A 14,968-nucleotide genomic window follows, 5' to 3' on the forward strand; every position below is an offset into this window, starting at 1 on the left:
CCTATGTGACGGTGCGTGGTAATAACACAAACTAGCCAGTGTCCCTTTTGTCCAACTTCTCTGCAGACACAAGGGGTCTGTCTTTTCTCCCCCGTGAGCTACACTGGCTGACAGTGATAAATATGAATTGACTTAAACTAAGCTAAACTAAGAGACCCCCTTCTATCATTGGAGATTCAATCTCAAGGCTCCCACTTTGATGAGGTCCTCCTTGACCCTCAGCCCAAAGTGTTTTTTCCCTCCTGTGAGCAACCACAAGGCCAGTGTCTCCACGATGGTGTGTTCTGAAGAGCCCCAATTAACATGGTGACAGTGCAGTTTGAAATGAAAATAAGGCTTTCCAGTCAAATAATCGTCAGAAATCCTGGGTGAAATGAACATAATGCGTTTGGTGGAAAATCACAAGATCCCCTTAATATCTTTGCACAGTAAAGCTGACTTCAACAGACTACTGTGCACGGAGTCTCCAAGGAAGTTTTTTTTTTTTTTTTTAAGATTTTATTTATTTATATGAGAGAGGTAGTGAGAGAGAGCAAGAGTCGGGAGGAGAGGGAGAAGCAGACTCCCCACTGAGCAAGGAGCCCGACGCAGGGCTTGATCCCAGAACCCTGGGATCATACCTGAGCAGAAGGCAGATGCTTAACCGACTGACCCACCCAGGCACCCGAGGAAGTGTTGTTTTTCAGTGCTGCTAGAACCCACTTCCTTTGGAGCGGCAATCTATGTTATTCAGGACCATTTGGGTGCGACCTAATGAATCACATAATTCTAGGATGGAAAGTGGCACTAGAGACCTTCTTCTGTCAACTCTCCCATTTACAGCTGGAAAAACTGAGGTCCAGAATAGTGGGGTTCAAAGTGTCACAGCTCATTGTTGAAAAAATGTGGCATTAGAATACCAAGCTTTGAACGACAATCTCTTGTACTGCTCTTTAATTTTCATACAAGTATATCACGCAGACACACTCCCTTAACCCAAAGTGGCCAGGAAGTTTAATGCCAGAAACTCAGGCTTTGTAATCCTAGCTTCATCTCCCCAGTAAGCTGGCCCTTTGCAAAAAGGTTTCTAGAAATTTATGATAACGTTTACTTTTTCATGGTAAGATGTTCCCAATCACTACAGTTTCAGAGGAAGTGCAAGATTTAAAAGCTGTCATGGCAGTGTTTTGTTCTTATTTTTGACCCTCTTATTGACCATCTAGGGTCTCCTGGAACCTCAATTGTGAATTTAACGTGTACTACGAACACCACATTAAATAACTATAATCCCTTAAGGCCATACCAAGTTTCTCTTTACTGTACCTGGCTCGTTGGCAGGGATGCCCCTGAGGATACGCAGTATTTCCTCTACTACAGGTGAGTAGCTATGTTTACTTATGAAAAAGCATTGTTGCCTCTCGTCTTAAAAACTTATGAGTGTTGCCATTTAGGTATGGCTCCTCGACCGAAGAATGCCAGGAGTATAGGAAAGACACGCTGAAGAGAAATATTGCATGCTGGTTTCCGAGGACTTTTATCAGTGGCAGAGGGAGTGACTCCCTGGCAGTGCATGCTAACGGCTCAAGCAAGCATGCTACAATCAAGCCTTTTGATCAGCTGTTTGCTCTGCATGCAACTGGTAAGGTAGACTTAACTCAGAGCTGAAATAACCAAATCGCAGAATCCCAGCATTGGAAGGGATTATAAAGATCACCCAGTCTGACTAATTTTCCGATGCTAAATGCGATCTGTCCCCTGCCTAACAATCACAGGGACCAGCTTTCTCAACCTAGGCACTACTGGTATTCTTGATGGATAACTGTCATGTGGGAGCTGTCCTGTGCCTTGCAGGATTTTGAGCAGCATCCTTGGTCTCTACCTACTAGATCAGTAGCATCTCTTCCCCCCACCCCCCACGCTGTGACAACAAAATGTCTCTCAACATTTCTAAATGTCCCATGGGGGACAGAATCTCTACCATGTGAGAATCACTGAACCAGGGAATGTGAACTCACTGCTGAAGGGAGCAGCCCTTTCTCAGCTCTGACTCATTTCATGAAGTTTCTGCCCATTGGTCTTGTGATGGACTGGTACCAACCCCAAATAATTCTCAACCCTTTCCCCCACAAATGGTTTCAGAGCTAGTCAAAGACAGCCAGCTTTCTCATCCTGAGATTTCTCTTCCCCAAGCTTCCCACCCCCAATTCCTCTTGCTTTCCTCTTAGGATCATTTACCATTCTGGTCTGTCCCTTCTGGGTGATCCGAAAATGTTTCGCTCAGCATATGATTCTCAGATCTAAACGTATTATTTAAAGTTTCATTTGCTCAGTTCTCAAAATAGTCTCCTTCCATCCTAGATACTTGTACTAATGAAACTCATCAGGAGCCTTTCACGTCGCATTCTTGTTACTAATGCTCAAGATTTCAATCGTGGCATATTTACTGGTGTGGGCTGTGGAGTCAGGCTGCCTGGGCTTGGATCCTGGCTCCCCCACTGACTAGCTGAGGGACTGTAGAGAAGCTGGTCACTCCTCTGTACCTCAGTCTTCTCATCAGAAAGAAATGGGGAGAAATTAACACTTCCTGCAAGGCTTTAGTGAGAATTAAGTATGTTAACAACCATACAGTGCTTAGAACAATGCCTGGTAATTATACATAATTATAAATATAAAAAGTATTATTTAAAGGGACAGGATTTACCTATATCTCTATCAAATGAACTGTTTAAAGAACCATCTCACTGAAGAGGTTATGCAATTCTATTCAATAGTCTATTTCTCAGATGACCTAAAAATGTCACTTTCCTGAAAATTGGTAATAAAAAAATGCTGAGGAAGACCTAGGAAAAAATATTAATATGACAATGGACACGACCTGATACAGACCACAGGGATTCATTTTCCTGTATGATTTTCATTTCTTTGAGATAAATTCCTCATATTACTAAAAGAAATACATTCTTGGTTAAATTTTTTCTGCTTAGGGAATGGCAGGCTGTGGAACCAATAGGTCCCATTCTTAGCTTATCCTTATGATTCATTAATTGTGAGATCTAAGTCCCATAACCTAAGAGAACAACGCTCACTTAGAAATAATTTCCACCCACATCTCGAAGCTATAAGACAATCAAGTGATAAGTCAGGGAAAAGAACTCTAGAGTTGTAAGTTAAGACAAATGTGGCCCAATCTATTCTTCTTATGCAAGAGAATATTGAAACTTCCCGCTCCATCTCCCAAACAAACCTGAAAGAAGGCAAAGAAGACAAAATGAAACAAAACTGAAGCTCAGAATGAGGAAATTACTACCCAGGGCCACACACCTGGCTCAGGAGAGGCAGGGCTCAGTGGAAGCTCCAGAGCAATTTCTCTCCAGGATGAGGTTGACCCTGTTTGGTCCCACTTGAGAAACAGGGATAGTGAGGTGGGTCTTGCAATGAGCTGAAGGGGAAAGGGACTCCACCACTCAGTGCCATTTGGAATAGGAATCCTTCAAGATTCCAGTAGAGATCTCTTCAGTGCTACAACGTAGGAGTCATCTGTGAGCCACTGGGGTGTCTTGTGGCCTGGGGATCAGTTAGTTAAATCCCGAGGGTAGATACTTGAGAAGATTGTATCTTAGAAATGCCTTGAGGAGTGTGAGTGGATTGGATTCATCAGCCCAGACTACTGACCTTTCCTTCTCTAACCTAGATCGAGTTAATCCTCCAGTGAATGTCACAGCAGAGATTGAAGGAACCCGTCTTTCTATTCAGTGGGAGAAACCCATTTCTGCTTTTCCAAATCATTGCTTTGAATATGAAGTGAAGATTTACAACACAAGGAAAAATTATTTTCAGGTAATTCTTCAGATCATTCCAATTTTGATGATAGCATTCTCTTAGAAACATTTTAAAAATTCTGTTCAGTGACAGCTGTGGTTATAGCTTGGCAATAACAAGGTCAAAGGTAACTTATATCCACCCAAGTTTTGTAAAAATAAACCAAACTTTACTGTCTTTTTGTGTTGAAGGACAAACTTTTGGTTCAAGATAACACAAAGATCAGATAAAAACTCATGAGCACTACTGTTGGTGTAAATATAAAATGTTGCAGCCACTGTGGAAAACAGTATGGCAGTTTCTCAAAAAATCAAAAATAGAATTATTGTGTGATCCGACAATTCCACTTCTTGGTATACATCCAAAAGAACTGCAAGCAGCGTCTCAAAGAGAAATTTGCACATCCATGTTCATAGCAGCATTATTCACAAGAGCCAAAAGGAGGAAACAACCCGAGTGTCCCCTGACAGATGATGAGCGGATCAACAAAACGTGGTCTATGCATACAATGCACTGTTGTTCGGCCTTTAAAAGGAAGGGAATTTGGACACATACTACAACCTGGATGAACCTTGAGGACACCGTGTTAAGTGAAATAAACCAGTCACAAAAAGACAAATACTGCAGGATCGCACTTACAGGAGACACCAAGAGTAGTCAAATGCAGAGAGACAGAAAGTAGAATGGTGGTTTCCAGGAGCTGGGGGGAGGGGGGCGTGGGGGCTGTTGTTTCATGAGCAGAGTTTCAGTATTGGAGGATACAAGAGTGCTGGAAATGGTTGCACAACAATGTGAATGTATTCACCACTACCAAACTGTACACTTAAAAATAGTTAAGATGGTAAATTTTATGTTTCCTATTTTTCACTACAACTGAAATATACTCATCAGCACTAAAGAACAAAAAGTTCAAGGGACAAGGAAATGAGAAGCCATCCAGCATTTATGAAGCATCAGCTCTGGGTCAAGCTTCATTATGCTAATTTATTCCATCCTCCCAATAACTCCATTAAGTCACTCTCATTCCCATTAGGCAGGAAAGTGAGGCAGAGAGATTAAGCCACTTGCCCAAAGTCACTAGGCTGGCAAAGCATAGGGAAGTTAGGATCACTACTGGCATCGTACTGACAGTAGGCAAAGCAAGTTCCATTCCATCCAATTTGATTCAACCAATACTTACAAACTGGTTTCTATGTGGGAAGTATAAAGATAAGATAGTGTCTCTGCCATCAAGGGGCCTAGTCTAGCGGACACACTCACCACGTCCCTGGAAGGGCCAACAGAGGTCCAGAGGAGGGGGTGGGCAACGCAACGCCCGCTGAGGGCCCCCGCTGAGAAGAATTGAGCAAAATCATGCCTGGTGACACGGGAAGAGGAGACCAACTTCTGTAGCCAGCGCTTCCCCAGACACCTATGTTGAAAGACTGGCTTTCTTTTTTTTAAAATTTCGGATCTAATTTCCAATTTTTAATTAGATTTCTCATTTAATTTCTAATTGTTCTTTTGTAAAATACAATAAAAATGAAAGGCCAGAAAAACCAAATATGCCCAGAAAGAAGCCCAGCGATCATGGGCTTGGATGTTGTGGCAAAGTCAAATTGCTACAAGAGCTCCAACTGTCGTTTTGATTTCTGTGTTTCCCTCACTGTGGCTCAGTAATAAACAGCTCCTGACCCACCCCTGTCGGCCAAGCACACTCGAAGTGGCAGGGGGTCTAGGCAGAAGGCAGAACTCAAAGGCTTAAGAGAGCATGGCTCCTCCAGCCAAGTGGCAGTAAGTGAGTCGGCCTGGACAGAAAGCCAACACTGGGATAACAAATCTGGATCCCACACGGGGACTTTTCCCCGAATGACTGAGATTTTGCTTAAAAAAAAAAAAAAAAGAGCGGTTTCTCTTTTTAAAACCACTGCCGTAGGGACAGAAAACCACTGAAGGGTTTTATTCAATACAGAAATGTGACTGCATCTGCAAAATCAAAGAATAATTTTGGTAGCAGCATGAAAGCTGGATGCGTGGGGAGGGGGCCATGTGGACATAGGCATGTGGGGTTAATGGCTCTGGCAAATGGCCAAGCAAAAGATAACAAGACAAATCAGGCAGTGGTCATGGGGCGGGGCGAGTAAAAGAGAAACACAGCCAGAGGAACGGAAGATGTAGGTGTCAGGGCTGCATCTCTGGTCTGGGGCATAAAGGATTAGGTGAACGGTATGGACACTGACCAGTAGAGAGAGTAACGTAGAAAGGCTCATTTGTGAGAAGACAGCCTCGTGTAACACTGGACAATGTTAGCCCAAATTCCCTGTGGCAAACTAGCATTTCCTGAGTCCCCGTTATTGTATTGAACTAACCAACATTGCTGTTTTTGCTCATCAAAGATGGGTTGAATATTGGCAGTTTTCATAGGATTCAACCCAATACACCCTTAAACGTGGAATTACAAAGGTACGGTTTAGTTCAATAATTCATGCTCAGGTGCTCCTGAGCTCCTGTGCTCCCATTTTATAGATGAGAAAATAGGCTCAGAGAGGTCAAGGAATTTGCCTTGCAGGTAGTTTGGAGCATAGGATTCAAACCCAGCCCTTCCTAGATTCAAGGACTCTGCTCTTTCCTCTTTATCATGGCGCCCCCGCTGGCTCCAATTATTTGAGACATTCCTATACATCAGGGTTCAGCAAACCTTTTTTTTTTTTTTTTTTGTAAATGGCCAGATATTTTAGGCTTAGCAGGCCATTTGGTTTCTATCACAATCACTCAGCTCTACCACTGTGGAACAGAAGCAGCCATAGATAATAGGTAAACAAATAGGCATGGGTGTGTTCCAGTAAAACTTTACCTGTGGATACTGAAATTTCAGTTTCATGTGTCATGAGATACTCTTTTGATATTTTTCAATCATTGAGAGATATAGAAACCATCCGCGGCTTGCAGGCCCTACAAAAAGAGGCAGCGAGCCAGACTGGCCCACACGTTGTAGTTTGCGGATGCCTTCTGCATAGGATGGAAACCAGGTGATATCGTTGAGTAATTTGACCACAATACGGAGGGACGAGATGAGGGGGATTATGCGTTCTACTATCGGCCACTCCAGTCACTTCATCTGGAAACATCAGCTGGGCCCAGATAAATCATCTAGATGTTATGATTGACTTTTTCTTGATTTTGGTTACGAGATCGCTTACCCCAGAGGGTAGCTGCCGGCACATCCATAACGAAGCCTTCTAGAATAAACTAATCAATGTATGTCCTGTGGATTTTAAATGGGTCAGGTAACAGTGAGTCACATTACTTAGGTACGGCCTTCCATTCTTCCATTCTGATAACTGACATTACTTAAATTACGTGTCCAGAGATTCTTATAACGCTAATTTTTTCCTCATTTAGACAGAAAAAATGACGACGAATACATTCATCTCGATAATTGATGATATTTCTAAGTATTCCGTTCAAGTGAGAGCAGCAGTGAGTTCTGTGTGCAGACAGATGGGGTTTTGGAGTGAGTGGAGCCAACCTGTATATGTGGGTAAGTCTCTTCTATTTTAAAGCGAGCGACCTTCCTCATGGTTAAAACCGATAATCCTAGAAAGTGAACACATTCATTCATGGACCCAAAATGCCTCATCTTCTGTCAGTCTACTGCCCTTTTGACCATTGCCGTGCTCTCTCGGCTTCAGATGGCGATCCCATAACCTGGAGGGTATGGCCTTGCACCTTGAAGACAGAAAATTCACAGCCTGTGTTTGTCATTGCCTGGGCGTACTGGGTTTCCATCGACGTTTTAGGACAGAGGTAGACAGTGAAAAAGCAGCTAACCTATCTCTTGTGTGCGCTGCAACCATGCAGCCTGAGGATGTGGACGAATGTGGTTAAGTGTTACGTGAGATCTACGAGAACTCGGAACAGTGGAAGGAACACGGGAGTCGTACTTCCATAGCACAGATGTAATACCCAGCTTTGGTACGTAATTACCGCATTCCCTTGGAAAAATCCCTTCTGACTTTGCTTGGGTTCCCAGGACAAAGCACATAATATCCACCTCACCTGCCCCACAGGGTACTATGAAATAAAAAATAATGACCATAGCTAACATTTATTGATGGCTGTTTGCCAAGCACTGCTAAATGCTTCACAGGCATTACCTTCATTAATCTTATCAACAAACCTATTTTGCTTTGAAAGTTTAGGCAATTTGCTTAACTCTGCATGCCCAGCGAGTGGCAGATATGGGATTCAAACTGAGGCTGGCAGAATCCAGCTCCAGAGCTCTTAGATGTAGGCCACGGGGTGACAGGATTCTACAAGCTGCAAAGTGCTGAACAAATTAAACAATTATGAGATCCTGGGAGCTAACTTTGTGGTTATGGCTGGTCGAGCATTTGAATGTTATCTCTCACTCATCCTCTGGGGCATTCAATGATCATTTGAAGAGGTACTTAAGGAGAGCTGTCTTTCAGGCCTGTTGTAAAATTTTCTATTTAAGTCATTCACTTAGGCTAATGGGTGGGTCTTCAGGAAATTCGTGGGCAGTGACCCATTAGATTATGAGGATGTGAGTCAGATTAGAAACGTATCAGGTAGATTTCCATGGAACGATGGGTGAGATCAGAAAAGGCCTAAGAACTGCAGAGTGGTTGTGAATCTGCCAGGGGGCTGGCCATGCAGAGTTGCAGAGTTTGCAAAGGGGGACGGCACCCGCTAGAGTTGTGCAACACGCAATCAGCACAGCCTTATGCGAGGGCCCCCAAATCACCCCACTGGAACTCAGAGGGGCAGCGCAAGCCTTCCCGGGAAGAGGGACAGGAAAGAAGGATAAAAGGACCCAAGATTGGGCCAAGTGCACCTACTTCCCAATTCTGCCAAGGCCAATCTTCCCTGCCTCTTCTTCTCCCTAGGCTGATGCCCCGACCTTGTTCCCTGGACCCGGCACACACAGAACCTCCCTCCACACTGTTGCTTCTGCACAGAGTGGATTCGCTTTGCTCACCAAGAGCAAAACAAACAGAACATTAATCAGTCCCAGGAAATTTTTAACAAGATTATTCCTTTTATCAAATGCCTGTGATAGAAACTTAATTTTCATTACTTACATTTGGTCACATTTTTTTGAACGGTGTATGTTATTCCCCAAGGGCACAAAACTTGTTGGCTCTGAATTACTGATATTTCTGAGCGTCTCCCCAACATTACTACACATAGAGCTTCAGAGATTTTTTTTAAATGCTGTCCAAGGACTTCAAACCAGCATGATGGAAACCAAGAGGAGAACCCTAGTTAAGAAGCCAGTTCTGCTTTCTGAGTGTTTGAAGTTCAGGTCAGCGTTGACCGTAGACGGTTTAGAACTTACAGAGCAAAAGAGACCAGATCAGGAAATCTAGGTTTTAGCCATGACTCTGTCAATGTCTAGCTCGCTGACCCAAGCGAGAGATAGCAAAAGATAACACCTCATGAGCCAAGGAATCAGAGCCAGCTTTGCATGCTGTGTTGTGAAGGATTCTCAGGCTACGTGTAGGCCTCTCAGGAGTGGTGATCTCCTGTCACCCCCGGCAGGGTACAGAGTGGTGATGAGTATGCCCGGCATTTGCCACCCCTGACTGGCGACCCATGCCTAACCTCTCTGGGTCCCAGTTCCCTCACCTCAAAATGTGAAAGCTGCCCCCCAAGTTTCTTCTACACTCCCTCAGCCCACCACAAAAGTGCTGAGAGTGAAATTGTGATCCATAATGAGAATTTATTTTAAGCTTGTTTTTAATTTATTATTCACTCTCCACTTTAGAGCTCTCCTCCCATTATTATTTCCTAAATAACAGCTTCCTAGTTTGGAACTAGGCTCATTATAATTCCCCCCCAGGTATACCTCACTGCCATTATCTATGGCAAATCCCATTTCATTTACGGCCACCCTTTTCATAAGATGAGCTGATTAATATTACCACTCACCTTACAAATCCATCGTTTCTAGAATTTACTCCCCTGCTCAGTTTAGGATCATTAGTGAATTTAATCAATGCAGACTTTCCATTTTCATCAAGATGATTAATAAACATAATAGGAAGTCCGGGCCCCTCTGGGATATGTTGCATGGCTCTTCCTTACCCCTTGAGGATGCAACCATAATTATGCTCAGCTTGCAGTCTCTCAGGCAATTTTGTCGCTACATTCATTTCCTTTAGACAACCTTCCTCCTCTCCTACCTTGTGTGTATGGCGCCCTGAAGCCCTCCCCTTCCATTGTCACTCTGCAGCCCCACTCAAATATCATCTCGTTCTCACGTATTATTAAGTCCATCTCCTTTAATGTAAGGAAATGGAGACCCAGAGATATTAAATAAATCAATAGTTACCCAACAGCCCAGAAGTGGCTATTAATAGCTAATTTTCTCAAATAGGTGACATATTCATCAATTGGTGAAGTGGAATAGATTCAATTCACTCATTAACCCACTATAGCCCAAGGTTATTCAATAGTGAGACCCAGGAAGACTAAGTTTTGGCAGTGAGAGGGTCCAGCCGGCAAGGGCCCTGAATCTCGGCCCTAGATGGGCCCTCCTGTGCTAGGATTTCCAGCATATGCAACATGTTTGTTTTCAAATGGAAATAGCGGTTGGTTTCATTTTTATCAATACTCGTTATCAACTGCCCTTCCTCAACTGGCCTCTGTCTTATCTTAAGAGCTAACTTCCACTTTTCACATATCTTTCTCCTTTTTAAGACTGTCTTAACTTCCGGATTCTTCTGTTCCTTTATTATCTCTGCTGTCTCCTGTTTATTTAAACCTCTTCTCTCCTAACCCTGGTCCTATGAAGCCTTCCATTTGCTCCAGTCCATCATCTCTCTCCTCCTACCCCGTCCATGAAGCTCACACAGCATGCATGAAAAAAAGCAATTATGAAAATTAAATGCCCTACAGCTATAGCCTTCCCTTTGGAAAAGAGCGCTTGTTATAGGAGTCTACCCTGTGTTTCTTTCCTGCCATGTCACTGATCAGGCTCAGTCCTTCTGAGACCTGCTTATCAGAGATGGGTCTTAACTGCAATCACAGGCATGGCCCTCCAAACCAGCGATTGGGTTTGAATCTGACTTCACTGAAGGCCCTATCTGAAGGCCACCATCTGTGTCATGACAATACCAGGTACCAATTAAAAAAAAAACAAAAACACCTTTTAATTTAAAGATTTCTTTAGGCTTGAGATATGCAGCATTTTTACCTCCGGGAGTAGAGCAAAGTTTCCCCGCGGTCCTCTGTTGCCTTCAGAGGCTTCTCTTTCCACAAGACGAGTTAGTCAGAGGAAATCTGGGCTTTAGCTTTCCTGTCACAGTTTGGGGCAGTGGTTGGGGGTACTGGTTCTTAGAGCCACGTGACCCAGCCTAGAGCCTGTAAGGACTTAATGAAAGTAGGCTGAGGCAGAAGATCAGGGATATGTTTAAGAATTTGGGTTGAGATGGAAGTAGGGTTCCCACAGGCAACTCTTGTTGCCTTTGTCCTCCGACTAGACTTTAAGAGGCTGTGAATAGTTGCGGAACCAGATACATTGGCCCAGGTCACCTGGACTCAGAAGCCAAGCGCAGGTCCTGCAGCCTCACCCTCAGCCCTGGACACACCTCCTGCGCTCTCTCCTCGGTGGTCCCCGTAGCCTGAAGGACAGAAGAGGACTAGCTAGAAGGGAGCTTTCAGATTCTGTCTCCATCTGTCAGGAGCAGGGCATTTTACTGTGTTTTCTGGCATGGCCACCTCTAGTGGTGTCCACACTGCCCTTCCGTGCATGAATCCCACCCCACGAAGGGCCCAGCAGATGGGCTCAGAGGAAGGAAGGACTTGACTATTGAGGCAGGCACTGTGCTAGGCACATTCACCTATGGTATCTTGTGTATCTATTTATTTGACAGAGAGAGACACAGCAGGAGGGGGAACACAAGCAGGGGGAGTGGGAGAGGGAGAAGCAGGCTTCCCGCCGAGCAGGGAGCCCAATGCGGAGCAGGGTGCCCGATGCGGGGCTGGGGCTCCATCCCAGGACCCTGGGACCATGACCTGAGCCGAAGGCAGATGCCCAATGACTGAGCCACCCAGGCGCCCCTCTATCTTGTGTATCTTCACAAAGGATTTCCTTAATTACGTGGATTTACAGATTATGTGAAAAAAGATGCAGAGAAGTTAAGGAAATGCCCAAAGTGACAGAGCAAGGAAGTGGTAGACCTGGGTCTGGAACCAAAAGCCATAGGACTGGCTCCCCACCCTGTCATGCGTTCACATCCCAGAGGTCTTGGTGCCAGCGAGGGAAACAGAGGCAGGAAGATGGGCAGTGGGAGCTGGGGTTTGTGAAAGGGTGACGCTCTGCCAGCCCATGATCAAGTTGTCAGTAATTTCATTTTAACGTAGACCCTTGAGGATTAGGACCCTACATGCCTTGTGTTCCTAGTATCTGGATTATTTGGTGCATTCCTTTCCTCTCCAGGGCTGAGCTCATTACTCTGCATTCTGAGAATTCTGACAGCCCTCGAATTTTAGTCTTGCTTTGACGACTTAGGGAAATCCTCTTGATTCTTCAGTTCTGACACAATGTGTTTAATTGCAATTATAATGACTAATATTTATTGAGCACCTATTGTGTACTAGCACCGGGCTGACGACTTTACGTCTACCAACTCCTTCAGTCCTTATCCCCATTTTACAAAGCAGGCAGCGCAAGCTGGAGAGGACACCCGCTCAAGGTCGTCTTGGGGGCGAGTAACAGAACCAGGCTGACATCCCTTCTCCCCCTCGTTTCTTATTTGTATGCGATGCCCGCAGCCGGCTTGCAATGGTGCTTGCTAGCCGGCTAACCGAACAGGCCCAGCAGCCCCTTAGGGAACAAAGTTCCGGGTGCCTGGGAGTACGGGGAGCGCTGTGTAGGAAAGCCTGCAAAGCAGAGAACAGCAACAAGTTCTCTCGTCCACTTCAGCGCGCCTGGTCCCGCGAGGAGTACGGAACAGCCTCGCAGCGAGCTCTCTAGTGAATCCCGAACACACGGGGGCGCACGAGTGCAGTCTCCATTTCCTCTCCGTGTTTCAGTCTACTTGAGCCCCGTTTCCACAGAGGAACACAGGGCACGTTTTGTCTGTCTTGCTCTGGGCCCTGGACTACCCTGAGTTTTGTCCACTGGGGCTGCATTTACTGCCCTCTTTTTTTCTCCCTAAACCAGGTAAACCCCACAGCCCACTTGACAGCTGCCTCAGAAAGCTCCCCCGGCTAAAGGGCCGCGTCTGACTTTTGCTTGCACTGGGAGCCCGTGACCTGGTTTGGGTGCCGCTGGTGAACGATGCCACAGCCTCTCCTTGCAACGAGAGGCGAGCCACGGGCAGCTTCGTAGGCTGACGCATGCGTATCCTCTCCGTGTCCTGGCAGCTGGTGGTGCCGCTTGCCTTCTCCCAGCACCCGCTGGTTCTATGAACACAGAAGAGGGCTGCTTCATTGGAAGAGTCCCATCAATTTACTAATTAGCTCTTTCCCCTTGAAACCTATTGTTAAGTCTGAAGTCAGATTCAAAATCAGTATGGAAGCACTGAGAGCCATACATGTATGGACAGTTTAAGGTGGAACGGGCTTCCACGCCAAATTGACCCTCCTCGGAGTTATTAGCCTGAGCTCCATAGATGCCAGATTCATGCGCCAAGAGGGGCCGCAGCATCGGGGGAGGTGGGGGGGTGGTGGCGGGAAGCGATTGGACTAAGCTCCAGAAACAGCCAAATGCGGATGAAGGGATTAAGTCGGGTCCGGTGCCTAGGTTTTTGTCCACCCACCCACCATCCCATTCCCTCCCCGTCCCATGCGGCGTCCCACCCCCACCCCACAGGCTGCCACGTCACAGAACAGCAGAATTTTCAGCAGCTGGTTTGTTCTCAAGGTAAAATGGGTGAGAAGTCAAAAATGATAGCCAAGGTCACCAGAAGCCGGACAGCTGAGCTCCCAAATGCTCTAAGTTGACAATGTCACAAGAGCATCCAGGAATGCGGTGGAGGGTCTGGAGGGCTTCTCCTCCTTAGAAGGACCGACGGTGTGACTTCCTCTTTCTTAAACATCTCTGCATAACTAAATAGCAGGGCCCTTCAATTTCTTGAAAAGAAACATCTGTGGCTTCCGTTTTAGGGTAGGAAAGACATTCTCCTTGAGTCAGAGAAAAGATTCAAGTTATCTGGAAATCATTTTTCTTAAGAAAATCTCCAAGGCCAGAAACCCCAGAATTCAAATTAATGATATATTCAGGGGCCTCCCAACTTTTCAGTATTGAAATTTTTTTATCACTTTGACCCAGAGGACATATGTACTGCCCTTGGGGCCTGTTCCCTTTTTCTACCTTAAGTGAAATCAGAGTCGATGCTAACTTTAATTCACTCATTTATATAACTGACTCAAGACTTTTGCATTAATAATTAAACAGTAGATAATCCACAAGTAATTTCCATTTGGCCGTATGTGAAAGCTTTTCCTTGTACTAAATTTACCTGCCTGTTTATGTTTTCTTCATGGTAGCGCTGACCTTGGCTCTTTCCTCTGGGGCTGAGCTCTGTTCTCACTTGGTGGTAGGGGGGTCTTTCTAAAGCGCATCAGGAACACTGCAGAAGCCAGGCCAGGAGAAATGACCCATTTGCCAACTCCCTCCAGGCAGCGACCATGACTTTGCTTCCCACGTAGCACCTTGCATGCATCAATAACTTTTTTTGACTGAATGAAATAAAATCAGTTGCCTTTGTATTTTTTGCTAATTCAGTGAAAAGCTTTGTTTATCAAAGTGAGAGCTGAAGTGCATAGCTGGAGAGTGGCTTAACTGAAAAGATTTTTGTAATCATGGTCAGAGGTGAACGGTACTATTATCAGCGCTCGGCATATCTGACTAGGAGGTATTTCACAATTTGAGACACGAATGGGACCAAGTGTGTGACCCTGATAATATTTACAACATGTCTTTTTCTGCGGGGCCTACACTTTACCTGTTAAACCTGGTTGTAAACAGGATAACTTTTTTTCTGCTGACATACCCCTTGCTAAATTTATATCCCATGCATGGATGGAATAGGAGTCTGGAGTTTCTGAATGTACTTATTAAGGTACTTGAACAACGGTTAAGAGCATAGAATGGTGGGTTCCAGAAATGGGGAAATGAAGCAGAAAAATCCCTTATTCAGGACATCAGACTGGGAAA

At 45.1% G+C, this 14,968-nt stretch overlaps 1 protein-coding gene across 1 annotated transcript in view; it reads left to right on the plus strand.

Annotated features, from left to right (window-relative positions):
• The window catches only part of IL5RA (interleukin 5 receptor subunit alpha), a 28,521-nt gene that overhangs the window by 4,655 nt on the left and 8,898 nt on the right, over window positions 1-14,968 (plus strand). The window contains exons 4-7 of the mRNA XM_021695110.1: window positions 1,203-1,356; window positions 1,431-1,618; window positions 3,671-3,816; window positions 7,180-7,318. Coding sequence (XP_021550785.1) covers window positions 1,203-1,356; window positions 1,431-1,618; window positions 3,671-3,816; window positions 7,180-7,318 — 627 coding nt within the window. The remainder of the gene's footprint in view (window positions 1-1,202; window positions 1,357-1,430; window positions 1,619-3,670; window positions 3,817-7,179; window positions 7,319-14,968) is intronic.

This window comes from Neomonachus schauinslandi, chromosome 1 (genome assembly GCF_002201575.2).
Source record: "Neomonachus schauinslandi chromosome 1, ASM220157v2, whole genome shotgun sequence".
In the NCBI taxonomy this organism is placed as follows: Eukaryota; Metazoa; Chordata; class Mammalia; order Carnivora; family Phocidae; genus Neomonachus; species Neomonachus schauinslandi.